At 34.3% G+C, this 27,034-nt stretch overlaps 1 protein-coding gene and 1 pseudogene across 1 annotated transcript; one reads left to right on the top strand and one right to left on the bottom strand.

The window, feature by feature from the left end:
- The first annotated feature begins 1,437 nt into the window (after nt 1-1,437).
- On the top strand, nt 1,438-7,082 carry LOC109019223 (annotated as a pseudogene).
- Nucleotides 7,083-7,721: 639 nt separating this feature from the next.
- On the bottom strand, nt 7,722-12,360 carry LOC109019222 (probable serine/threonine-protein kinase PBL3). The gene is made up of 7 exons (XM_035686639.1): nt 12,345-12,360; nt 11,988-12,207; nt 10,343-10,683; nt 10,113-10,248; nt 9,046-9,182; nt 8,825-8,948; nt 7,722-8,311 (listed from the first exon to the last, which is right to left on the bottom strand). Exons 2-7 carry the CDS (start codon nt 12,034-12,036, stop codon nt 7,857-7,859), a joined length of 1,242 nt encoding a protein of 413 aa, XP_035542532.1. The 5' UTR covers nt 12,037-12,207; nt 12,345-12,360; the 3' UTR covers nt 7,722-7,856.
- Between the last annotated feature and the right edge of the window lie 14,674 nt (nt 12,361-27,034).

The raw sequence follows: 27,034 nt of genomic DNA, 5'->3' as shown, positions 1-27,034 counted from the left end.
TGTAGGGCTGATAACTGCATGGTGCGGGGCGGGGGGTGCCCTCCCCTGCAGCCCGCCCCGCACCATGCGGGGGTTGGGGGAAAAAATTCAATCCGCCCCGCACCCCGCCTAGGCACCATATTGTGTTTAAAAAAAAAAATTTAGGTCAAAATATTTTTTTAGACCCAAATTATAATATAATTTAAATAATAAATTAAAATTTATAAATATAAAAAAAAACTTAAACTCATTAGAGTTAGATTTTGGATTGATTTGACCTCCTAGACCAACCTTTATATAGGAGATCAAGGCAATACAATAGTCATCCTTAAGTAATGTAGTAAGTCTCACATTGCTTAAGGATGACTATTGCATTGTCTTGGCCTCCTATATAATGGTTGGTCTAGGAGACCAAAGCAATCCAATGACTTGAATATAATTTTAAGTTTTTAATAAATTGTATATATATATATATATATACAATATATTTATTTATATATATAAATAAATAAATAATTATATGTGGAGCGGGGGCGGGGCGGGGCGGGGGCCCGCTGCCCACCCCTATTTTAGTGTATTTTTTTTCGTGTAGGATTAATTTTTTAATTAATTTAAATATTGTTTTTCTTGTTTTAAAATTTATCGGATTTCTCGTTGGATTCATTTTATAATTTTTTTAAGTTGTGAAATTTACTTTGATGTGCTTTCTTGATATTAATTAGTTTTTGCTTTTAAATTACTCTTTGCTTTAATGAATAATTTTATTGTTGAACTTTAATTATTATTAATTTATTTTTACTTTTTTATATTTTTTTCCCCCCACGCACGTCACTACCCATGCACGTCTTTCTCTTTTCAATCTTTAGGGTTTTCTTATCACCCATATAAAAATACATTTTCATCTTATACCATGGAGAATTGCCTTGTGCCGTCGTTGCAACCAGTCGCAAGAACCACCTAGTCCTCCTAGTTCGACGCCAACCTCTATCTCCACGTAAAAACTGACGCCCATCCTTCCACCGTAAACGGCCATCACCTAGGCTCAAAACCTCACCGTGCACCACCACCTCCTTCACGGCCTCAGCTGCTGCCACCAACGTCCACCCAATCAACAACAAACCGAGCACACCTCCTCCTTTCCACAACCCAGCCGTGGAGGGTGCACCCTTACAAAAACCGTAATTCAAGTCACCATGTGATAGCCTCACCGCCCAGCCCGTTGGCAAACTGTGAACCCCACGTAGCCCCGCTGCTGCCTCTACGTTACGACCCCCTTAGCACCGTCCCTGCACCACCACTGTTGCACCCCTTCTCAGCCACTGTGGTACAACTCCCATTGCCCAGCCACCCTACCTCATCCACGGTCAAACAAACACTGAAGAAACCTCTGTTTTAGTCCTCAAAAACAGAGCAAATTTCTTTTCTGCTTGCCACTGTTCGACACAAACCAGCCGAGCGATGTCGCTGCCAACCTCTTCCACGTCATCGCCATCGCACATAAAGTATCATTGGGCGCTGGACTCCGTCCAAGTTCGTTGCTCTCCTCTCGGTAAGCTACCCCCGAACTCAACTCTCTCCTCTCTCTCTCTCTCTCTCTCTCTCTCTCTCTCTCTCTCTCTCTCACTCTCATCTCTCTCCCTCTCTCTCAATCTCAGTGCTCTGTCGCCGCGTGGACCACCTTCAACCTCTGCCCAGCACTGCTGTTGCGTCTCTCATTCTCTTCTCGGTAAGTATCTTGCACCCCTGCCTCGCCGACTATTGCACCGTAAACGCATTCAACGTTTTCTCAAGAATCTACGTAAAGTTAGTTTTTCATATTTTTGGATATGAAATTACAATATTGTCCTTATTATTGGGTGGTTTCAATTTGGTATTATGTTTATATTAAATCTGTTTTTACGTGGTCTTTGTGGGAAGTATAAGAAATTTTTACAGAAAATAAATAGGATGTTTATTTCATACTATTAATAGCAAATTATTTTTATAGTGTGTAATTTTATTTTTGAACATTTAAATTATGATTAAAGCTATTTTTTTAATTTATTATTTAATGAAACTTTTACTAGTACTTATCTTAAATGTTGATTGATATCAAGGAAATTTAGAGAATGAGGATATTTTAAGTTTATGGAATTTTTAGGTATTGAAAAATTAAAATAGATATAGTAAAAGCTTAGGCTTAAATTATGTAAATTTGTGATTGATTGAAAATTTATGGAATTACGTGATTATTTTATAGGTGATGATTTATAGTTGACTTGACATTGATTTGAGCAAAATTTTGATAAGTTAAGAAGTCTAGGTAAGCGGGGTTCCTATGCTAGATTTTGTATTTAAAATGAACTGAGGTCATTTTTGAAAAATGTGCATATTTTGCTATGAAAATAAATCTGAAAATAACCTCAAATATTTGTTCTACATTACTCATGAGATTCTGTTTAAGAAGAAAATATCTTTTGTCATGACTGGTGTAGACATGAGCTTATTTTTGACATTCTATTTCTGAACTCTTTGAAAAAGAGAGCGAATAAGAAATTTTGTGCATAAATTATGTTTTGTGATCTGATTCTGTTATGTTTTGAAGGTGTTCTGTACTCTGTTATGATGTGGCATCTGAAAAACCTTTGGCATGACTTTCTGATTCTATTCTGACTCTGATTCTGATTCTGATATGGTGATTCTGATTCTGTTTTGCTCTGATATGTGGCTCTATAACGGGATACAATAGTGACCTCTGGCCCGCCACGGGATATAATAGTAGTTTTCTGTTCTGAGTGCAATCGCTTTGGTAACATGGTGATTTATGTTCTGCTTGGCTTTCCACAGGATGCACAACCCTACCACGGGGGTTAAACATGGTCTCTGTTCTGATATGATATGATAAGACGAAGATGTTCAGTCATGTTGTGCCAAATGAGTATTTGAATATGAAAAATTGGTTTCTAAATATAAAATGTTTGAAAATCGCCCTGATTTTCTGATAATATGTATTTTTGAGATTTGCATATTGATACTGAAATGTTTTGTTTCTGCATTCTAAACTCTGTGAAAATGCTCATATTTACACACTAGTATATGTCATCTGCTTACTGAGTTGTTGATAACTCACCATTTATCTCCATATATTTTTCAGATGATTTTGAATAGTCCAGCTAAGGATCAGGATTATGGAGTATCGTTGAGATGATTATTTAAGTATAGTGGAATTACTCATAGAAGATTTCTGAGAAGTGAGAGATTTTATTAAGAGATTTTGTAGTATTCTGAGGACTTTATATTTCAGAGTCTATAAATATATTGATGAATTGTGAATTTTAAGTTACAGGGCGTAACTCTTCGATTCCTGCGGGACCGGGCGTTTCATGTAGGATACATATAATAAAGTTTGTATAAAATAATTAGATTTAGAAAATAAATTTTAAAATTTAAATCTTAAAATAAAATCTTACATTTAAGTGATATGGATTATATGCTTTACACAACAATTTAAAAATAGAATAACTCCTTTTTATTTAAAACAATTTTTATTTAAAACAAGTAGTTCACTAAAAGAATTGCCAATTGGCTAGGAGGGCATACAAGACCCGCCTCTGCAACCATACAGACAAGAACGTGATGAAATTTAAGCACAAATTAGGTGTAATGCAGATAAATGCATATTTCAGCCAGGTGGCCTAGAAAAAATGGCCTAAAGGCTTAAAACTTTTGTCCACTTGCCCAAAATTATATATTATGTGGCTCTAGGGGTGGGTGATGGGACACAACATCCGGCTCGTCCACCCTCGGGTCTGGCCTCCATCTAAGGCAGTTGGGGCACCCACCCGTGCCCAGTCGACTTGCGGACAAATACTAATCTAGGTGCCAGGAGATGGGACCCTGGCTGGGCCCAAGCCCATCCAAGATTTCTCCCGTCCACTCGGCCCATATATATATATATTAATTTTTTTTTAATTAAACAACGTCGTTTTGGTGTTTTGCTAGAGAAATATATAAAGAAAGTCTATGAAACCCTTATTCATTTGCTATCTTCTCTCTCTCTCTCTCTCCCTCTCGCTCCGTCGTTCGACTTCTACCTACCCTTCTCTCTTCTTCTGTTCTTCATCTCCTCCTTCGTCGCCACCCCAACTCCGCAGCAGCTGAACATCTTCTCCTCCTCCTCCTCCTCCTCCTCTACTTTTTCTTCTTGAAGGTTGTGAGACACCCACGGGCCATGGCATGACCTTGGGTTCGAGGCCAAGAATGGCCATGGGTTTGCAAAGAGAACCATGACAAGTCGTGGCCATGGTTCTTTGCTTAGACCGCCACGATCACGTTGTGGTCTTGCCACTTGCTTCGTTTTTTTGGATTTGTGTTTGTATATTTATTGTTTGATGATGAACCTCTTAAATTTGGGGATAGATATGTGGATTTGGTGAAGGGATTTGTGAAACTTCGGTTATTTGGCGGATTCTGGTCGGTTTGCATGGCCAATCCGCTCCTTGGCATCCATACGGGGGAGGTGCTAAGGCTTAGGGGCCCAACTCTCTCCCCCACCCCCACCCCCTCCCATGCAGGGGTGGGGGCAGGGCCAGCAGCCACCCGTTTGGGTGATGCGGGTAGCACCCCTAGCCTCAACCATATTATGTGTATATATGTATACTGAAGATGCATGCAGAAGAACTACCTTTGAAAGAAAATCTTAAACCTTTGCATCCTCGACATATTACGTTGGGTGAGAAGTGATCTCCACCTCACTCTAACTTTTAGAGGCTCGAGTGTTAGGAAAGACACTCAAGTCTTTATGCTATATATTCAACATTGCATTTTGCTCTAACCTCCGACTCTGATACTAATTGTAAGACCGTGAGTTGTAAAATTGAAATTCATTTATCGGAAAACAAACTAAATCTTTTGTGGCATTTAGCAGTCTCCCAAAATATGTTTTTAGAGCGGTTACATAGAAAATAGTATTCTAAACACACCCGACGTAGAAATCCAACTTCAAACATCGAAATAATCGAGTGTACAGTTTCAATGATTCATACATTACTCCTTCCACAAAAACATTTTCTGCTTATAATATTTCCACGGTTCCACCGCTCGGCCGGTACGATGTCTATCCACATTATATTGTGAAGGCACACCCCGTTCAGTTTTCATCCAGATTTGATTATAGTTTCATCGTTTCTCTCCAAGTAGGCTTCTGGATCTGTTCTTGCATCAGTAGTTTTGTGAATGGGGTTCATTGGAGATTGTATGAAGAGATCAATAGATCCCAACCAACCAGCTCAAATTGCAGAATCTTCGAACGGTTTGCTTCTAAAACATTTATTTTGTCAAAGACAACTTTAAAATCTCGAATACTTACGATGATGTTTGTTGTACTAAAATCTGTTGCATGACTGCTTCGACTTTCAAGGAGTCCATGGGTTACAAATCTCTCTTCACGAGAAAACATCGAACTTTTTCCGAGAAAGGACTTCTAATATTGTTTCGACTGTTCTGAAAGGTATTTGTCTTTCCCGCATATTGGTTGCTGGAGAAGTAGATCAGGAAAAATGAAGATTAAGACAGTTTACCACTTCTTTAAACACCGAGAGAGAGAGAGGTGTACGTACATGTTTAGTTTTTTCTTCTGATTCTAGCCATAGTTAAATTGTGTATGTTGGTGCATGCAGGAAAGCATAGCAAAGATGAAAAGCATGTTTACCCAATATTCACGCCAAGAGATTGGTCTCTTATGAAAGTGAATAAGAAGGATCGATTGCTTCATGCTTGCAAGCTCATTCGCTTTGGCTTTAGTGTCCTGAAAGCTGCCACAAAAAAATTCAGCAGTAAGAATTTAATTGGCCAGGGCGGTTTTGGTGACGTTTACATAGGATATATCAGTTATTGCAGCACGAGTGCTGCAAAACCAGGTGCTGGATATGCAGTCGCAGTCAAGAGGTTAAGAAAGACAGGAGCACAAGGCCACAATGAATGGCTGGTCTGTTTTTATCTCTCTCTGTCTCTGTCTCTGTCTCTCTCTCTCTCTCTCTCTGAGATTTATGTTGTCTGCAGAATGAATTGAAATTCTTGAGCAGATTAGATCATCCAAATATAGTGAAGCTCATAGGGTACTGCTTGGAGGGTGAAAATAGAATCTTGGTTTACGAGTACGTGACTGGAGGAAGCTTGGAGGCCCATCTCTTTAAGGGTATGCACTAATTAAGAGTACAAAGACAGCCACATGTATGCAGAGTCAAACCACTGATATTGAGCATGAACTTTTAACCTGTCTAGACCTGACCATAATAATGCACTAAAAGGACTAATCTTAAGTTGATTGGCTCAAACAGAGGATGATGCAGAGCTTAATTGGAGCAGAAGAATCAAAATAGCTGTTGGGGCAGCCAGAGGTTTAGCTTATCTTCACACTCACGGGAGGTCGATCATTCATCGGGACGTCAAATCCTCCAATGTCCTCCTGGAAGACGTGAGTTTCTATCTTTGGTGCTTTTTCAATGCTTCTGATCTTATGAATAACTTGAAGGCTAATATTGCAGGACTTCAATCCCAAGCTTTCAGACTTTGGACTCGCTAGATATGGACCCCAAGATGACCAGTCCCACATCTCCTCAAGGGTACTCGGCACCAGAGGCTATTTTGCTCCTGAATACTTTGCAAAAGGTATTCAATTCATGAACCATGAAATGGTAGATGATAGAGTTATATGAACTGACGTTTCATTACACCTTCCAGGGCACTTGACACTAAAAACTGATATATACAGCTTCGGAGTGGTACTCCTAGAAATATTTTCTGGATGCGGTGCTATCGAGAACCATTCAGATGGGATGGTGGGGGATCTTGTGGAGTGGGCAAAGCCTTACCTTAGCAACAAGCAGTGTATTATTGACAAGAGACTCGGAAATAACTTCCCGAGAGAAGGAGCTCAAAAATTTGTCAAGATCATCCTACGATGCCTTAATTCTGATCCTAAAGGACGACCAACAATGAGTGAAGTTGTGGCTGACTTAGAGCGACTGGTGCAATATACAGGAAGCTGCAATCAAAACAAACTCAGAACTTCTATATTCCCTACCGAGAACTTTGGTAAAAGAAAAGGATGCTTTTTCTCATAAGCATGACCCCAGGCGTTAGTTCAAGTGTAAAAGTTGTAGCTTGTGGTTGGACAGGAAATGACTGGCCACCATAAGGGGAAAAAAGGTAACCAAATTGTATCTAATCTACCTGTGGTTAATGGATATAAACTTTACGTGCTCTGTACATCCGGTGACCAATAAGTAAGTGGTTGCCTTGGTATGAATTTCATGCATGCAAGCAAAACAATTGTAACCTAAAATGTGCTCAATAAAATAGACAATGTTGAGGAATAATCTTACATTACCTATAGACAAAATCTTGGACATGTTTATAAGGAATGAATAATCGTCTCTTGTAGAACCGGTTTTATGAGATGAATTAGGCTCATGAATTTCTTCATGGTATCAAGGATGAATGGAAACCTACACTACTTATCCCGTAACAGGAACTAAGAAAAATATTGACCTATACGTGAGAGAGGGTGTTGAGGAATAATCTTACATTGTCTGTGGATAAGGTCTTTAACATGTTTATAAAGAATGAATAATCCTTTCTTGTAGAGCCGATTTTATGAGATGAGTTAAGCCTATGAATTTCTTCATAAAATTAGTTAAGTTGCAATAATTGGTATTAGGGACATAAAGTAGTGCATACCTGGAGATTTTTAAACAAATAGATTAAACAAGCACAATAAAAAAAAGTTATATTGCTTCGGTACCAAAATTTTATCAAGACACATGCCCATATTACGTTCTATAAAACTAACATAATATGGAAACAAATGAGAGATTTACAGATAAAATGTTCTTTGATTAATGTACTCGAGAAGATTGCTGGTGAGATGGCAATGAAGACGCATTTGGTGTAAGATTTCGTAGAGCTGTATAATGTTGACGGATTGGGAATTTTCGCAAAGGCGCTACAGTAGGCTGCTCTGATTGGGAGGGTCTGCCTGCATTTTTGGGGGCTTCAAGCTCTTCCAGTGTTGCTAATACCTCTGCCATACGAGGCCTCACTTTAGCCTCACTCCTTAGGCACTGTGACGCTAGGGTGGCAGCCATATAGGCTCCTTTCTTGGGGTACTGGCCTTCCAACTTGGTGTCCATTATGCGGAACAATTTCCGCTTATCACACAAATATGGTTTTGCCCAGTCTACTAAATTCTGGTCAATACCAACTTTTGTATTATCAACAGCACGACGTCCGGATAGTAATTCCAGCAAAACAACCCCAAAGCTGTAGACATCGCTTTTTGCTGTTAGCCGACCTGTTCAGTGAATATACACTCTCAGCAAAATTTGATGATGATATTTGATAGCAAGAATAAGTTCGATCTAATAGAGCATTGAGCCTTAGCAACACCCAACTTGCGTAGGCACTTCAATTTGACAACTCAGAACAATTGGTTGATTAAATCATTTGCTCCAGAGAGGGGTAACCACTTTGAGAAACCAAACTAAACTATCTGTGCCTCATTCTTTCTTTTATCAACAGATTATTCCTCTACTTGAACCAAGGGTGAGTAAATAAAAATAGCAACAGAAAACAAATGGTTCCCACGTTTCTTTGTTTGTGCTAATTAATGGTGAGGATGGGATTTCAACATTCGATTTCTAGAATGTAACTTATAGTGTTGGGATTTTGTTCTCTTTTTGTCCCTTATGAATCCAATTCCAAATAAAATATAAGATCATCACATAAATTTTCTCCTAAAATAATATTATACCAATAATCATAATTCGACAGCACCAATAATTCTTAACATGGGTATTTTACATACCTGTTGCAACATATTCTGGTGCAGCATAGCCATGGGTACCCATGACTCGAGTAGATACATGAGTCCTATCACCAGTAGGACCCTCCTTAGCCAAACCAAAATCAGAAAGCTTAGCATTGAACTCCTGCATCCCCCAACACACAATTAAATTAAAAAAAATGGAAAAAGGATGACACAAACTACTTCCAGAACTAAAAAATAGTCCTCTTTTTTTAGCTTACCGCATCTAATAGGATATTAGAAGCCTTGAAATCACGATATATCACTTGTGATTTGGCATCATGAAGAAAACAGAGCCCTCGGGCAGCACCTATTGCCACTTTGACCCTTATTGCCCAAGAAAGTGGTTGTGGCCCTCCTGTGAGACAAAACATAGCATCAACGATCACAAACCATTCTCATAGACGCAATCAAAACATTATGTTTCTGAGCCTAACTGGCAGTCATAATAGACATAGTAGGGAAAAAATGAAATAAAAAGAGCAATTAATTTGAATTTATAATTTAATAATGAACAAAAATAGAATAACATATTTTTTCTTTTTCAGGTTTTCCTGGAATTCTGCCAAAAAAAAAACTGCATAAATTAATGACTGCAGTTCAGCCATTCACCCCAGATCTTCTTCAAAGATTTTCAAGCTACCTAGTCTAATTCCTACAGTATGAGGAGTCATCCAATCGTTCCCCCTAGGTGACTTTGAAACTTTGCTTCAGCACCCTGGAATTTACATCCGCATTCATTCATATTAAGTGGAAAGCTTGGTAGAAGATCAGGATGGCCTTAACGCCAGGTCTAGTTTTTTCTTCTACTTTTTTTTTTATCAGTAATTAAGGTCCCTAGTTATCTATTCCAAAGAAGTAGCTGAACGTCCTCTTTATACATAACAACCAGAAAACCAAAACAACGGTGAAAGATTGACATCTGTAACATAGAAAACTGATCAAGTTGTCTATGTCAGTAAGCAGACATTGACTAAAGCTAAACTTCTGCATGAATAAAAGGAAAAATGAGAAGAATAAATTTAAGTTTTTGCATCTCACCACTCAGTTAAGAGGAACATCTTAATTTGACCCCACATGCCCTTAAACAGAATTTTTGTTTCTAAGGAATGGCAAACATATAAAAGACCTCACAGTTCTTTTTTTTTTTTTTATACAAGTAAAAAGAGCTCACAGTTCATTATTATGAATGAGCATAAGAACTAATTTCTGGCACACATACACATGATTGCTAAAACACAGTACAACCATTCTTTCCGTAAATGAACTGGAATGCATGAAAACTTACTTCTAAACAGATGATTCTCTAAGCTCCCTTTCGGCATGAACTCGTAGACCAAAAGTCGGTTCTCACCCTCCAGACAGTACCCAATCAGCTTAACCAGATTTTGATGATGAAGTTGGCCAAGATAATTAACTTCAGTCTGGAGTTGATAGGAGCAGCAATCAGGCCAAACATGATATGATTGCAAAGAGAAATTAACCAAAAGAAATGAGGCATAGTGAAAAGAGACGTACCAACCACTCCTTGTGGCCTTGGAAACCATCAAATTTAAGCTTTTTGACAGCAACAACAAGTCCGGATCCAGGCTTTGCAGCTGAAAGTGTGTGTTCATCAATCCATCCTTTGAAAACATAACCAAACCCTCCCTCACCAAGAAGACTGTCAGGACGGAAATTTCTGGTGGCATTCTTTAACTCATTGAATGTGAAGGGTTTCACATTTGAAGAGGATAATATTTCACCTTCAGACCTAGGAGTAGGAAGACTTGAAGCATTGCTCTTTTCACTGAAATGTGTCAGGCTGGAAAGAGTTGAAGAATGACTGGTTTTGCTGTAATTTCTTGAGACTCCCGATCCTGGTAGGGGAAGAAAGTGTTTGTTATAGAATAAACAACTAAGCACGCAGTTTCTATACAATTCAAGAGCCATGCAGTCTGAAACTTATTCGGTCTGGTCTATTTCTCAAATGGAGATAGTCTACTGCAAAATTTACAGGGCTTCAAACAATTTTTTTTTTTTTCATTTGCAATTGATTTTAATTCCAAGGGAAATTATACGTACACAACTGTGTTACAATTCTTACAAAATTACTCAATAAAATATTATTACTTTTTAAATTCAAACCCAGAAAAGTGAAAAAAAAAATCACACAAATTTAAAAAACAATAATATTTTTATTAAAAAGTTGTGTAAAAAGTTGAAAAATAATTGTTTCTATATCATTTTTTATACACACAATATAACTTACGCACGACACATTATTATCAACCATCTGATGTAAACCTTTGATCTGCCACTTATGATGCCCAAGGAACCCTCAAGTTTGAGCCTGTTTTTTCATAGACCTTACTTGTTTTATGCTACACATTCTTGTTCGTAAGGCCCATTTTCTACCATGGGAATCCTTTTCTCAGACTCCGTAGCATGTCATGTTAAGACTAAAATTCACATGCTCAATGGCAATCGAGTGTGAAATAAATGTCAAAATCTATATATAAATTATACAACTCATTATTTGAAATATAAACAAAAACCAAAAGTATTGAAAGACTACGTTTTATAAGCATAGTAGGGAGAAAAACCCAATTAAATGAGAGAAGCCACCGCTTCTGATGCTACAGGGAGAGAGAGCGAGCCTTGAAAACAATAGGCGGGGGTATGCATCTAAAGCCTAAACTCTAATCGTTAAACAAGAGCTGAAATGCAGCAGCACCCAAAGATCAAAGATTCAACATCATTAGTCATAGAATTTAAACAGAAAGCAGATTGATACCAGAAAGAACGTTTGCCATTTTCTAAACGCTGGTTAACACCAAAAATAAAACCAATGGCAAAACCAGGAGAGAAAATATTCCCATAACGCCAACAGAATTTCCTTTGCACTAAGCAATCAAAAAGAGGCCAAGTTTTCAACCCCAGCCAACCCAAATCCAAGAAAAAAACAAAAACTAAAGATGAATTAACCGACAAAACATACCCAAAATTCACAATTATAACATTTGCAATTCTCGTAAAGTCAATTATCCTCCAAGATTTTAGACCGAGCTCATCACGAAAAAGGCAAAAATATTGCACATTAGAAACCAGATATTTGATTTCATTAAAAAGGAAAAAGATTCGGGCCATAGCAGCATTAACTACTAGAGGAATTATATCTTACCAGAGGTGGCTGTATCCACTTTAGCTGAAGAACCCATGCAGTTTCCCATTGGATTTTCTCAAAAGGGAAAAGGAATATCCTACAACGCCCAATACGCTCACTTTAACACAAAAAATCAGCAAGTCATCATGGATACCGAATCCTCGGACGGAAAAGAAAATAAGGCAGAAAGTGAATGACTTCTGGGTCTTCACCAGAACGTAATCTGGTCTGCCACTAACTTCACAGAGTTGAATTCAAAAGACGAAAAAATCTGATAAGAAAAACTGGCTTCCTCTATCAACTAAGAAGAAGAAGAAGAAGAATTAAGAGGAGAAAGGAAGAAAACAGCGGAGAAAATGCTGAGAAAGAACGAACCTATCTGGCTTTTGTATTTGTGTGGCTTCGTGGAACGCGACAGCGCGTGGACTCATGTTGCTCACTAATGCCTAGTCCTCTCGGAATTATATAAACCTTTTTTTTTTCCTTTTTTTTTTCAATCCTCTGTCAATATGGTTGTCGTGTGAAAATTCTATTTTTTTTAAATTATAATTTCATAAAAATTAAAATATATTTGGTAAAATCCGATAAAAATTAGAATAATATTATTTAATCATTTCAAATTTATCGCTCGGATATTCAACTTGAAAAATAATATTTGCTTGCAAGCATAACTCTTTGATATGTTTATCTAAATATATATAAAGTGATTATAAGACATAATTTAATTTTAAAAATAAAATAAAATTTTATTATTTAAATAACGTGGATGGTAATAAAATAATTTCGTGATATATATATATATATATATATATATATATATATATATTGGTTAAAAGTAGAGGAAATGGGATAGAAAATGGGGAGGGGAGTGAATAATATTGCGTGCGTTCAAAGTCCTAGTGATATGATTGCCTTTAATTTCAGAGGAACATGGGGTTGACTATTATGAATAAAAACATGTTTAGGTATGATGTCGATGTCATCACACACTTTAATCAATCAATTGAATTCTTCAATGCCGTGATTTCATTTTCATTTTCATATTGCACCTACGTTGCTTAATTTCACGATCAATTATATATGCTTCGAGACGACGCCATTGACTCGCTTCTAACCACCCACGTAATTATGATTACAATAATGCTATTGTACATTCTCATTTTATTCCTTTATTTTAATTGTTTATATATTTAATTTTTTTAATAATTATAAAAGTGATTATTAATATATTAATATTTTTTAAAAAATATTTAAATATGTTTAAAACATATTAAAAAAAAAAGTATATTTTACACTTGGCCGCACACCGAATGAACACTTAAGAGGCGGCTGAGTAGATCCACTCAAAAAAGTTTTCTTTGTTATTTTATGTTATATACTAATTACTTTTATCTTACTTTTATGTCATTTTGATTTTGACAAAAAGAAAAGCAAAGCATATAAAAACTAAAGCCGCCATGTAATGATGCCAATCGATCACGATTCACGACTTGGGAAGCACCCTCGCCGCGCATAACCCTGACGGGTGGCCCTTTATTATTATTATTTTTAGATTTTTATTAGATCTTTACTTGCAGGAGTTTTTAGGGCAGGATTGGGGACAAAATCAAAACATAAAATTTTTATCTCATCTCATCTTATCATTATATCTTTTTTAAATTTTCATATAAAATAAAATAAATAATTCAACTTTTTCAAATCTCAATACATATTTTTTAAATCCCAAAACAATAATAATACCAAAACTTAATATTTTAAACTTCAAAACAAAACACAAAATTCTCATCTCACCCTCCAAACATACCCTAAACTTTTCATCCATCGTCATGCTTGTCTAAGCTTTTATTAATATTAATTAATTTTGTTATGCATGTGATCTTTAAAAATTAAAAATTGAGCTTTTATTAATATATGATATGTGAAAATGATAAATAGAATTTTTTTAAAAATTAATATCAGCGCCTTCTCACGTGTCGACGGAAAAAGGACAACATACTATATAATATAATATAATATAATATTAAAACTTAGGAATATGTTATGTCTTGATCTAAAAATTCTGTGCATATGCCATCTATGTTCACACGGGTGGCCTACCTATGTATGTATCATAACATCAAACTTTATATAATTGCTAGGTCTGAACAGATCCTTACCTCATTAGACTTTTCGAATGATTTATTTGATTCTCTTTAATTATTATTATATATAGTATCATATAATTAAATGATATTTGATTTTCATGAGTCAATTATGGAGGAATAGATTTTCTGTAAAACCATTGTGGAAGTTAACAGGTTATACACTTTGAGAACTTGACCCCATTGCGTCGGTCCACGTAGACACAGACAAATATCACACTTTTAAATTTAAATCAAGAGAAAATTTACATGAAAACTTTATATTACATACCTTCATTTAATCAATATATGATTTATCATTTTTATTGGTCAAAACGATATAAATGATGTTGTTTTGACCAACGACCATTAGAATTACTCAAATTCCTTGTCTCTAAATGACATTTTCGTTCATCCATTGCAAAGGAAAGTTGATCAAAACAACAAAGTCCTTTTGCCCACGTCTGATAACTCCACACAAGGCTGAACAAAATGTCGTTCCAAGGACCTTAGAGGCAACACAAAAAAAGCAAGTTCAAGGGCTTTTGAACCAAGATAATACAACACCAAATTGGTGTTATTTCTTCTGGACCCAAGTGGCACCCTATCAACAACCCATGCGCCAAGCTGTTGCCCTCGTAGTTGACTACACCAAAAATCAGTCTGTTGTGCCTGAACCTGGTTTGAACTACTTAACTCGATTTTCTGAACCAGTTCTGTATGAATTTGGTATTTTTCATTATTCTGAGTCGTTTCAAGTCCAATTTGATCCGTTCAAAAGTCATTACATTCCTGGTTCTATGACAAATTTCTATAGAGTACCGGTTGTTCAAGATAATCGTAAAGAATTCCTTGAAAGAGGAGAGAAAGTTCAAGGGGAGTTCATGGCAACACTCAATCAAGACACCACTTCCATTATCTTCCTTATTTGAAATACAATAGTAGAACTTCTAGGTAGCCACCTTGAATGAAATTCAAGGGTTATTATTAATCTATTAATTAATTTGTAATTGTTTAATTTTCATAGTATGAACTACTACATTTCTGATATTTGTAAAAGAACACAATTATTTTTTTTACATCTTGTTGTTGATATTAAGGTGGTTTGTTATTTATGGAATTGAAAAAAAGTATTGATCTCTTGTGGAAATAAAATTTAAATGGAATAAGTTTTCAGCCTTGGAAAAGACATGTAAATTTTCTTCTAACTTATGAAAAAATCTTAGATACATTAACAACACCAAAGTCATTTGAAAATGTGGAAAATGGCCAAAGTGAAAGTGAAAGTGGCGTAAGAACCAATGACAAATTGGAAAAATAAAATGTTTAGGCATGCAAGAGCTTTTGTTTTACATTATATGAATAATGAAATCATTACTCTTTTCGAAAACTATGAAACTACTAAGGAAATCCTGGACGCAATTGAAGGTAAGTATGGATTAAGATCTGATACTTACAAACAATTATTATTGGCTAAGTACAACAAAACTTGCATGAAAGAGAATGATAGTATGAGCGATTATGTACTTCAAATGAAATTGATTGCAAAATAATTATTTGATGTTAGTCATCCTCTTACTGATAAAATACAAATTACAATCATACTCAATATTCTTCATTTATGTTGGGAACACATTGTTACTTCCTTAACACATAATGAAAATAAAATAACAATGACTTCACTCCCGGTACTTTTGGTACTTGAAGAAGAAATGATAAAAAATTAACAGAGAGAATGGATCATTCAATCTAATTATGGCTCAAGACACACGTTCTCCACAGAACAAGATGAAGCAAAAATCAGCTCAAGAAAAATAAATGATTGAAGAATAGGCAAAGTAAACCATTTCGTGGAAACTGTTTCAAAAGTGGAAAGTATGAGCATTACAAACACGATGTTCTAATGAAAGTACGGAAATTATTATGACAGTTTTAGAAGTAATACTCATGGAACTAATATTAGATTTTTGATAGGTTGACTCTCCAGCAACAAAACATATTTGTAGGAAGAAATAACTATTTATCAAAATTGAAGAGAAACAAATAGGAGAACACATAATGTATATAGGCAACAACATATTGCAATGTCTTGGGGTAAGGTACTTGCAAATTTTATGTTAATGTTTTCGTTATTTTACTTAAAGATATATTGTCTGCACCTAGTATTCATAAGAATTTAATATTTGTGCCTATATTAGATCAGAAGAGTCACACAATTGAGTTTGTTTGGAACTGTAATTATTAATAAAGGTGATGTATTAGTTAATATGTGAAAAGTCACAATATGTATATACTGAATATTGATATTAATAAAAAAGTACCTATTTTTAATTATTTGAATATGTATACTAATTGTATATTTTTATGGCATCTAAAAGTTGGTCATATAAATAAAAATAAAATGATCAGAATGTATAAAAGTAGATTAATACCACAAATAAACTCATATGATTTTGATAAGTAGTAAATATTTTTCCAAAAATTGGAAATCGAAAGATTTACTTAAAATAATACTTTCACATATTTGTGGGCCTTTTTAAAATAAAAACACACAAGAAAATTGAGTAATTTATTACTTTCATTGATAAATATTGGTTGCAAGCAATTTTTCATAAAGAAACATATTTACTTGAAATAATACATTTTTATGTTTGTAGACCTTTTTAAAATAAAATAAAAATACAAGAAAATGGAGTACTTTATTACTTTCACTGATAAATATTGGTTGCAAGCAATTTTTCATAAAGAAATTTAATGCTGATAGAAGTTTGGAAATATATAAAGCAAGATTAATGGTCAATTGACTCACTCAACAACCAAGTGTAAACTTTGAGCATACATATTTGCCTATGGAGAAATTTGCATCCGTCTAAATAATCATATCTATAGTTGCAAAAATGAATTTAGAATACATTAGTCAGATGTAAAAATGGCTTTTTTTAATGGTGAATTAAAATAGTACATCTTTTATGATTCAACCTGAGGTCCAGAAGGTTTCCAAATTGAAGAAAAAGTCTACAAATCAAAGATATCTCTGTATGAACTTAAGCAGTTTTCAAAACAATGGTATTTGAAGTTTCACCAAATAATTTTGGAAACTAGATATTAAATGAGTCCATTAGATCACCGCGTATATATATATGGAAAACTGACAATAAAATAACAATATTATCATTATATGTTGATGATATATGGTTAGTAAGTAATTATCTAGATACGATGGATAAAATAAAAGAATTTTTGAGATCTAATTTGGAATAAAAGACATGGCTGGGGTCATCTATATTTTTTGTATAAAAATTTCAATAGATAGGAACTCAAAAATTCTATATTTAGATCAAGAAAAATATTTGGATTAAATGCTTAAAAGATTTGATATGGAAAATTGAAGTACACCTATTTGTAAAGTTCATACTTTAAGTAAGAGTATGTGCCTAAAAAATAATGACGAAACAACAAAAATGCTTAAAATTCCGTATATTCAAGTTGTGAGAAGTCTTATATATGCAATTACAAGTACAAAACCCGATATTTGTCATATAATAGGTTTGGTAAGTAAATATCAATCTAATCAAGGTAAGGAGCATTAGTAAGTAGTAAAATGTATATTAAGGTCAGGGGTAGAACTAGAATTTGGTGTTTAGGGGATCGATTGGCATAGTGTATGGTACGTGTTAGCATAAGTAATATGTATTTCTTGCACGTGACTATATAAAAAACAATAATCCGTCATAAAATTGTATAAAAAAAATACATGTCTTTAAATCATCTTATAAGATAATCTGTCAGCACATCAAGCTTTTAATACTGCAATTGAATTCTCAAAAGGAATCTTTATTGCTCAATAAAATTTTGCGGATAAAATTTCTCAACAAATTTGCATATATCATCAATTTTAAATGATTGGTATGCACCTTTAAGATTTAAAGTAGCACTAAGATTGAGAAGTTTCATTGTATGGTCATTAAATCTATTGTTCAACTCTTGTAATTGGAAGTCTATTGTAGTATTAATTATATAAATCCTAAAATGATGCTCTATAATTGTCAATGACTTGTCAACTTGACAATCATTGACAATGAGATTTCCCTCAAGCTCTAGTATAATGACTATTCATATCAGGAATATTAATTTGATGTTTTTCACAAAATGATTTAGCATCAGAAAGTAAAGACTCCCACCCATCATCTCTCAGCTTTTGAATGAGTAGTTTTGTGGTTGAAACTAAGCTCATGGCATTCATAATGTCTTGAAAATTTTGTTACAAAGATTGGCAAAGCGCATTAGTGATTTCCATTATTTTCTTCATTATATGTAATATCAGAATAAATTTAAAATATGTTATGTAAGTCGCTTTAGCATCACCATGTTTAGAGTAATTTGATTCCTTCTTTGAGATAGTATTGATAACTGAGCAAATAGCACAGAACATCCTCATCAAATTATAAACAGATTGAAAATGAGATTCTCATATAATATCTCTAGTTTGTTGTAATGTACCAATTTGGTTTGCCCTTTTTCTCATCTCAGTCTCATTGGAAGCGATCAAACTTTCAATTCCAGTAGCTTGAGCAAATTATGATTCATCATTACATTTAGCAAAACTAACAACAATATTGATAATAGATTTCAAATGGACAAAGAATTGATCATGTTTGGCTTCTCTAGAGGCTGCAACTAAAGCCAATTGTAGTTTATGAGCTCAACAATACACATAATATGCATATGGAAAATTTTTAAGAAATAAAGTTTGTAATCCACGCATATTACTTCCTATATCATATCTCTAATCTCGAATATTCTCAATAAGAAAGTCATAACAAGAAACAATAACATATATCTCATTTTTTAGAGTTAATACCATAATATCTTTGGCATGCACAATATGAAAAAATCGCTCTCTATTAAAATCATTTTTATCAACAAACCTCAAAATGATAGCTATTGGTTCTCTTTTGGACTCATCCCGAGCTTCTTCAACGAGAATAAAAAATTTGGCATCTCGATTTCTTAGTAAATCAAATTTTACACTTTATTTGTAAATATATGCAAAATTTTCTTTTGAATTTTGGGTAATGTATATTTGGCATTCTGTGAAATATTTTTCTTGACAACTCCATCAACTTAATCATTATAACTTGTTATAAGTTTTATTAGTCCAATGAAGTTATCTTGATTTTTTAAGTCAAAACTTTCATCGTGACCTCTAAAGACACAAGCTTGGAACGTAATACATCAAATACTATCTATTGAAGTCTTGTGATACTTGTTTTTCAACTAACTTGTTAATATATCTTGACTGATTTATTAAATCCTCACACTATTTCACATGATTTTTTTGTGGTGAATTTGGATCTCTCCTCACTTGTCCTATTAAAGGAAAATTCATTCTATCAATTACTTTTTTTCAATTGTCAAAACCTTTATTGTTAAATGCATCTGGTCTTAGACGACCCGTTGATTTCTTAGTAAAAACACAGCATGGAAGACAAAATATAGCATTCTTTGATGTGAGTACTCCAATCAATTTGAATATCTTTGAAAGCAAAAAAAATTGAAATCGGCGATGCTAATTGCCTACTCTTGAAAATGGATATTTTAAAAGTTTAGGTTAATATGGACTAACTTTAAGATAGGCACGTTAAATCTCATCTTATAGGTTAGTAGGAAATTCTCATATTTGTAGATATAATCCTAAATCACATTTCAAAGAGGTAGCATCCATCTCTTCAGGTTAGATTCTTGAAGTTTTAATGGGACGCTTATCAATGATAAAAGTATCACATTTCGTTGTTACCGAGCTCTCTAAACATAGAATACTCTCCGAATTATACTTGTTTTTTTTTAAAAAAAAAAAGAATCAATTGTTCTTGATTTGCTCATATTTTTCTATACTTTAAGAAAAAACTATAAATCAAGAATAAACTTAAAAAAAACCTAATAAGCAATGATATAAAGCTGTTAGAATTCTTTTTGTATAGTTTGCATTACTATTAATAAGTGAAAAAAAAAAAAGCGTACGAATAACAAATAAGTTTCACAAAAGTAAGTGAACAAAAATAGAAGCATGTGAGTCTCTCACAAATAAAATCAGTACTAGAACACTAAGAAGAGAGCAAGTGGGCCTATGTGATTGGTTTAATGCAATTACTCCTATTTTGTCGACAAATCCATTATTCTAAGATTTTGTTTGTTACAATTTGATATCATATTAGTTTTATACTTTTAATGTCCAGCCTAGGTGTTTCATAGCAAAAAATAAATAAAAATAAAGATATAGAGCATGTGTTGTGGCTCATCAATGGCTCAGGCTGAGGATATTCATCATGATTCATAAAATTCTAAATTTATGAATTTAGAACATTAACAATGAAGTTAAAGGAATATAAATTAGAATTGTTCTTGCAAGTAAATAGCTATAAAATATATCAGTACATATTTAGATTCATATACCTGAAAGTATAAATCTAGTATTATTAGTGGGACTGCTTTCAGAGAAAACCAATTGGCAACTGTGCAGCTGTGCTTTGGCTCTAGTGTTAACTTTGTAGAGAAGGAGAAGAGAGCTTAAAAAGAAATACGGGTGGTGTAACGTGCTGTACAGAAAGAGAGATACACGGTATATATATATATATCTCATATATGTGAGCATAATGGATTGAATAATAGTGTTAGTGTGTAAGAATATTAAGTCAGAATATCATATCAATCCCACGCCGAACTGGGCTGTGTTCAAATCAAAGTTTGCATTCAATTAGTAGCATGGCAAATCAATGCTAGAGTTAGAGTGTCAGGGTGTTTGAGTATTGCAGGAGGGCAATTTTAGATATTTAAAGAAAAGTTCTAAATATATATTATATTAATTTTTAAAAATATTTTTGGGGGGCTACTTGAGTATTGGGAGGGCAGGGAGGGAGGCAATTTCAATTATTTAAAGAAAAATTAGTTATATAGTATATTAATTTTTTAAAAACTTTCGAAGTATTTACAAGGTACCAAAAATATAAAATTGTGCTTTAAAATCAATGATTTGAAATTAATTAGCTATAATAATGCCTATTTTAAAAGTGATGTAAATGATAAAAAAATCTACAAGTGGATATCTTTTTGGTGTACATGAACAATTTCACGGTTGAGTAAGAAAAAAACTATGTTGTTCAATCTACAACGAAAGTAGAGTATATTGCTTGCAGCATTGCAGTGAGTAATGTGATTTGAATGAAAACCTTTATTGAAAGCTTAAGTTTGGATATATCTACTGAACCAGTTAATGTGTTTTGCGATAATCAATCTGTCATCTCTTTAATAAAAACTGGAGCACACAATTCTAAGAAAAAATACACTGATGTGCATTAGCACTATATTGTCTCTAAAAATAGTGGATAATAGCGAAAATAGATGAGGTCAAAGCTAAACTTTGTATCCACAACTAAGATAATAGCGGATCCAATGGCCAAATGATTATTTATGAAAAAATTCAAATAACAAGTGGCTAGAATGAAGCTGAAAATACCTGACTAAACTAACCACATGGTTAACATATATAACTCAGGAAATTCTGGGGACACTTAGATAAATAGGAAATTACCCAAATAAAATATTAGTCATTTTTGAAGTTATTGATTAGGTAATTAAGGCAATCCTTCAATAATGACTTTTAAAAGAAGTATTTAATAAAAGTTCAGTACAAGTTGATACTTGTTTTATGTATTTGACTTAAGTTATCAATTATGGCAATAATATTTATTTAGCCACGGATAATTGATGTCGTTTGCTAAGGATATAGTGAGCATAAGTCATCCTTAATATGTAATCAATGGGAAAATATAATAAATGGTGCAATCATATAAAATAATGACAAAAGCGTACGCACATAAAAGACTTGTCATACTCTGATGCCAATCTGCAGGAGTTACAAATGAGAGTTGAGTTGTGAAAAATTTATATTAGTACCAAGATAAAAATACTCAATTGTCACCGTTATTAATGTGTGGTCAAGTGGGAGATATTGTTTCATTACGGGATGACCACACCAAATGGTGCACCCCAAGTGTTTTTGCATCCTTTCCATAGTGATGGTTCTCATGGGGCTATTAGTTAAGGAAGTGTCAAGAGATACAACTTTTTATTTGAGTCAAATAGTTGTGTCCTTGCCAACCAATGCTTGTGGTCTATAAATAGGGATCAAATGTGCACAATTAAAGCACTTGTAATTCCTTTATCAAATACAAACTTGTGGGACATATATCTTAACGGAATTGTCACCATTTTAGTATGAAACATCCAACAATACAGTACCTTGATTAGTTAGTTGTCACTTATAAGGATTATATGCTTTCGTGTATACTAAAATTATATGCTAACTTTTTAGCGACAAAACTAAGAAATCTTTATTTAAAAAAAAAAAAAAAAGAGCTCAAGAAAGATACTAAGAACAAGTTGTTGAAAACTAAGATTATGACTAATTATGAGAAGCTAAGAATTTAATTAGCTTATCTGAAGTGTTAAGCTAATTGGGATATTATATAGAAGATCACTTGAATCGGGCTACCGATGGATGGATGTCCATTAATTTGCGATATTCCACAATTATGATCTTCTTTTAAGTAAATACATTTCGTTTGTTTATTTCTTGTATTTATATTTATGACATGAGTAAACAAACTCTTCGGAACTTGAGAGAATCATTTTTGTTTTTATTTTTCTTTTCATTTTTTGGCAATAAATTTGAGAGAATATATATATATATACACAATATTGCTACATGCTCTCATGTTTATTTATATATATATATATATATATATATATTGAGAAAAGATACTTGCAACCGTGAATTGTGCAACCGTCACGTAATCGTTTTAAAAAAAGTGAATAAAATATGAGATACACATAAAAAGAAATTAATTTTTTAATAGTAAACTCTATTTTTTTTTCAAAACGATTATACGGTATTTACGCATTTCGCGATTATATATAAAATTACTCATATATATTATATGCAAATCTTTTAGAAGCTGTTTTACCCACTGCAATAATTAGAGCGATATTCTTGGTACATGATTTGATGAGAACCCTAAAAAAGGTGATTAAAATCACTAATGATCAAATGCATGCAATTAAAACCCCCGATTCCAGGCCAACATATCAACAAAATTAAGGAGCAAAAGAAAGCTTGTAATTAACTAGTGAGTCGTACGTTGCTCATGCGTTGGTACTGCTTAATTGCTACATAACTGATCGATCATCATCATGTTCAGGCGAAGATGAGGAGAGAGATAGAGCCGTACTTGGGATTTGAACCAGCTAGACACAACGGGAGGCCAAATCGATTGAACTTGAAGATCAAACCTTGAGGTGAAACTAGGCCACATGATGCCATTCATTATTCTGCCTTTCTAGTATTTGATATCCATCGATCAGTACTATTTCATGTCGACCTTTATAACATTCTTTTTACGTATAAGGCACCTCTTTTTGCATGCATGCATGCAGTACTGATGCGAATTAATCAACCAAACTCATGCGGTCACAGTATTTAGTAGGAGCAGAGACCAAGACAACTATAAGTGGCGGAACCAGCAATTATGTAGTGGGGCCAATTTTTTTTTTTTTTTTAATATGTGACACATTTATGAAAAGAGTAACGTTAAATATAGTCTTAAGATGTGCAAGCTCTACATACTTTTTTTAAATAAAAAAAAAGTAAGGTCCATTATTAATAAATGATTTTTTTCATATGAATATTAGATTTATCTACTTTTTTTAAAGGAAGTGGGCGGAGCTTGCACATGATCTTAGGACTGCAAATATCATTTCTCTTATGTAAATTAAAAAGAGATTGAAAAATCATAAAAACATAACAACAAACTATTTTTCGTATAGATCATTGACTTTAAATAATTTTTCTTGTATTTTCACTTTGTATTCCATATTAAGAACCCAATATTGTATAACAAAAGACTTTGAGATCCATATTAATAAGTTTATTATTTCTCTTAAACTTAGTTTTAATTTTAATTTTGGAAAAGCCACATTCTTGAAAATAGATAATATATAAAAATTAAACAAAATTTTGGGACTATAAAAAAAATTGGAGGGAGAAATTTCTAGATATATTGAAATTTTGAAAAATTTTAAAAAACATATGGAGATGATAAACTTGTTTAGAGGGTCCATTTTTTATATTTATTGAATTATGTATAAAATCTATGAGATATGTTATAATTTCAAAAAGTTTTGGAGGTCATTCCCCCTTAGTATAACGTGGATCCACCACTGACAACAGTACTAGAAAAGTGTATATAATCGCTATTTATTAATTAGCATCAATATTGAACCATTAATTAATAATTACGCTGTCCACAGGTTTATCTCTTGCTAGCTATATCTCTAATGCACTAGTGCTCAGACTTCAAGAATTAATTTGTTTCTGATTACTAACCTAATTAGCTTCGCACTGTAACGCAATTGAATTTTTGTGATGGTTTTAAATTTATGACAATCCTAAAACTGTTACAAATAATTATTTTCTGTAATGGTTTCAAGCAAACGTTAATAAAGGTAGACGAGAAATGGTTTTACGTTCGAACTATAATAATGTTTCATTCTAATGTAAGCCAGACGATGTCGTTTTGAAATGATTACATTCGAACGTATAAAATGTTACATTCGAACAGTTCTTGTACGTTCGAACATTAAGTCTACTTACGTGCGAACATGTAAATTATTCGTTTAAACGTTCAAACGACAGTCATTAATGTTCGCACGTGAACTATTTTAAAATTAAAAATCGAATTTCAAATTAAAAAAGATTAAGAATTCAAATCCAAAAATACTAGAAAATAATATTATTCATTACATAAAGTATAGAAAAAGAAATATATTAAAATATAAATATAAAATATGATAAAAGTTTAAAACACTTTAAACTCTCAGAACGTGTTGTTTACAAATGTATGAAACTCCTCAGTCAATGTGGTGAGCATGTTGTTTAAGATATCTACACGATAGTTAACCTCGGTCACACTCTGTTGTACATGCGTGATTTGCACAGTAATATTGGAGACCATCACATCAACCCAAGTAGGTCGTGCATCGAACCAAGCAGGGTGTGCATCCCCTGCAGATGTACCCATCAGCTGTTGACTAGTACTCGCACTATGGGGAGCAACACCGGACCCAGACTGGGTAGGAGGAACAAGAATTGAGATAGGCTCAGACTCACACTGAGCACGCCACTTTCCTTGTCCAATGCACTGACGGTGTGAGGTCATGTCGAGGGGGCTTATCTGCTCAGTCAACCACTCCACCACCTGGGATGGGACTCTTTGGTCGAATAATAGTCGAGATAATGATCACTCCACATGGGAGGTTGTCAGTGGAGATGATGCTCGTTTCTTAACGGATCCTCTCAAAAATCCGCAGTGGCAAGTCGATGGGTTCTCCACGTATCACTCATATGAGGAAATGTACGCGAGTCTGATGAAAGTGGCCTTATGTGCCACAAGATCCACGTTTGTTGCAACTATAAGATGCAACATGCGGAAAAATGATAGCAGCAATGTTTGGAAGAATGTGTTCTTCTTCTTGAACGGTGTGCGGTCTCTCCTAGTGAGGATGTATAAATTTTCATTGCGGTCATTATCCTCAAGTTGATCAATACCCTCACCCTCCGACTGGTCTACATCTCTGGTTATAGACTCGATTAGGCCAGTAGATGATGCTGATTTGCCTACATTTGTTGCATCCTTAGCCTGAGTATCTACAGTAGTCGATGTCTCAGATACACGATGGATTCCAAGTAGCTCGGCAATGACATCTACCGAAACCTTGAATTGAACACCACGTACAGGCACGATGTGAGAGAATGCATCTTGAGACATGGAGCACATCTCCATGTAAAACTATCGAACCATGGAGGGGTATATCCTCTCCCTCGGTATGCATATGTTGGTCCAGCCTCTGGTAACAAATCCAGTCCAGCCTCTGGTAACAAAGACATTTCTGAGGCTCGTCTACTCCCATGTAAACTTGTGGAACTCATTGATAAACACTTCACATTCGGCATAACAGTTCGACAGCCTATCCAAGAAGTGTCTTGGCCGGTTCCTTCCCTCCCCCTGTTTTCTAGTTATCAAAAGATGATTCATATCCTCTTAAAAAAAATAAAAAAAACACATTAGTATATATAATTTTTTAGTTGTAGTGTCGTCTATATACATGAAAATGATTGAATAAGATAGGCCATAGATAGATCAGATGAGAGAGCAAGAAAAGTTTGCGATACTACTAGGCCATGCCAGCTACTTTTAGTCTTTATTCTTCCTGACCTTCGCCTAAATTCATCTTACCCACAATTCTGTGCAGGTTAATGAGTTCGGAGAATTTTTGTTGACGTGGATACCTCTTATCTTCAAGTACTACTCATGTTGGGTCCCCTTGATTCATAAGAGGCATGCACCACAGCTGCGCGCTATTTTCAGCCGCAACTGCATACTAGAGGGGATTTGGCTGCCACGCGCAGCCCCACCGGTCTCAGAGGCCTTAGATCCTTTAGATCTGCTCGTCTGTTCACCTCCTCAGGTTGCACGTGTCATACACGCCCTGCCACCGCCTGTGTTGGTTTGTTGCCGCCGACTCGGCTTGGATTCCGGCTGCTCTATGATACTGTTTTCCCTAACCAGTGATCTTGTAAGAAGAATAGTGGATCTCTCCAAAAATCCACTCTAGACAATATGTGATAGTGCACCCACCACCGCCATCGCTTCCAGCAGAGGAACTACCGTCTCAAGCGGTACTTCTATTGTATGTTTTTTTGCGAAAACTTTTCCGTCTTTATATAAGACGGCGTCCTCTTGTAGGATAGGGGTAGGGACTAAAATATAGGACTAAAATAAACCCCACCCCCTCTCCGTGTATTTAGCATTGTTTTCTATTACTTTGGGG

Source organism: Juglans regia, chromosome 16, assembly GCF_001411555.2.
Source record: "Juglans regia cultivar Chandler chromosome 16, Walnut 2.0, whole genome shotgun sequence".
Classification (NCBI taxonomy): domain Eukaryota; kingdom Viridiplantae; phylum Streptophyta; class Magnoliopsida; order Fagales; family Juglandaceae; genus Juglans; species Juglans regia.
The sequence above is the reverse complement of the archived record's forward strand: the minus strand, read 5'-3'. Positions and strand labels throughout refer to the sequence as shown.

Bases quoted from the DNA above. Each gene is read 5' to 3' on its own strand.
- LOC109019222 (XM_035686639.1), bottom strand. From the start codon at position 12,036: ATGGGAAACTGCATGGGTTCTTCAGCTAAAGTGGATACAGCCACCTCT. The intron at 10,684-11,987 runs GTAAGATATAAT...TTCCCCTACCAG, and splicing joins AGTGGATACAGCCACCTCTG to GATCGGGAGTCTCAAGAAAT. The intron at 9,183-10,112 runs GTAAGTTTTCAT...TTTGTCTCACAG, and splicing joins AGAGAATCATCTGTTTAGAA to GAGGGCCACAACCACTTTCT.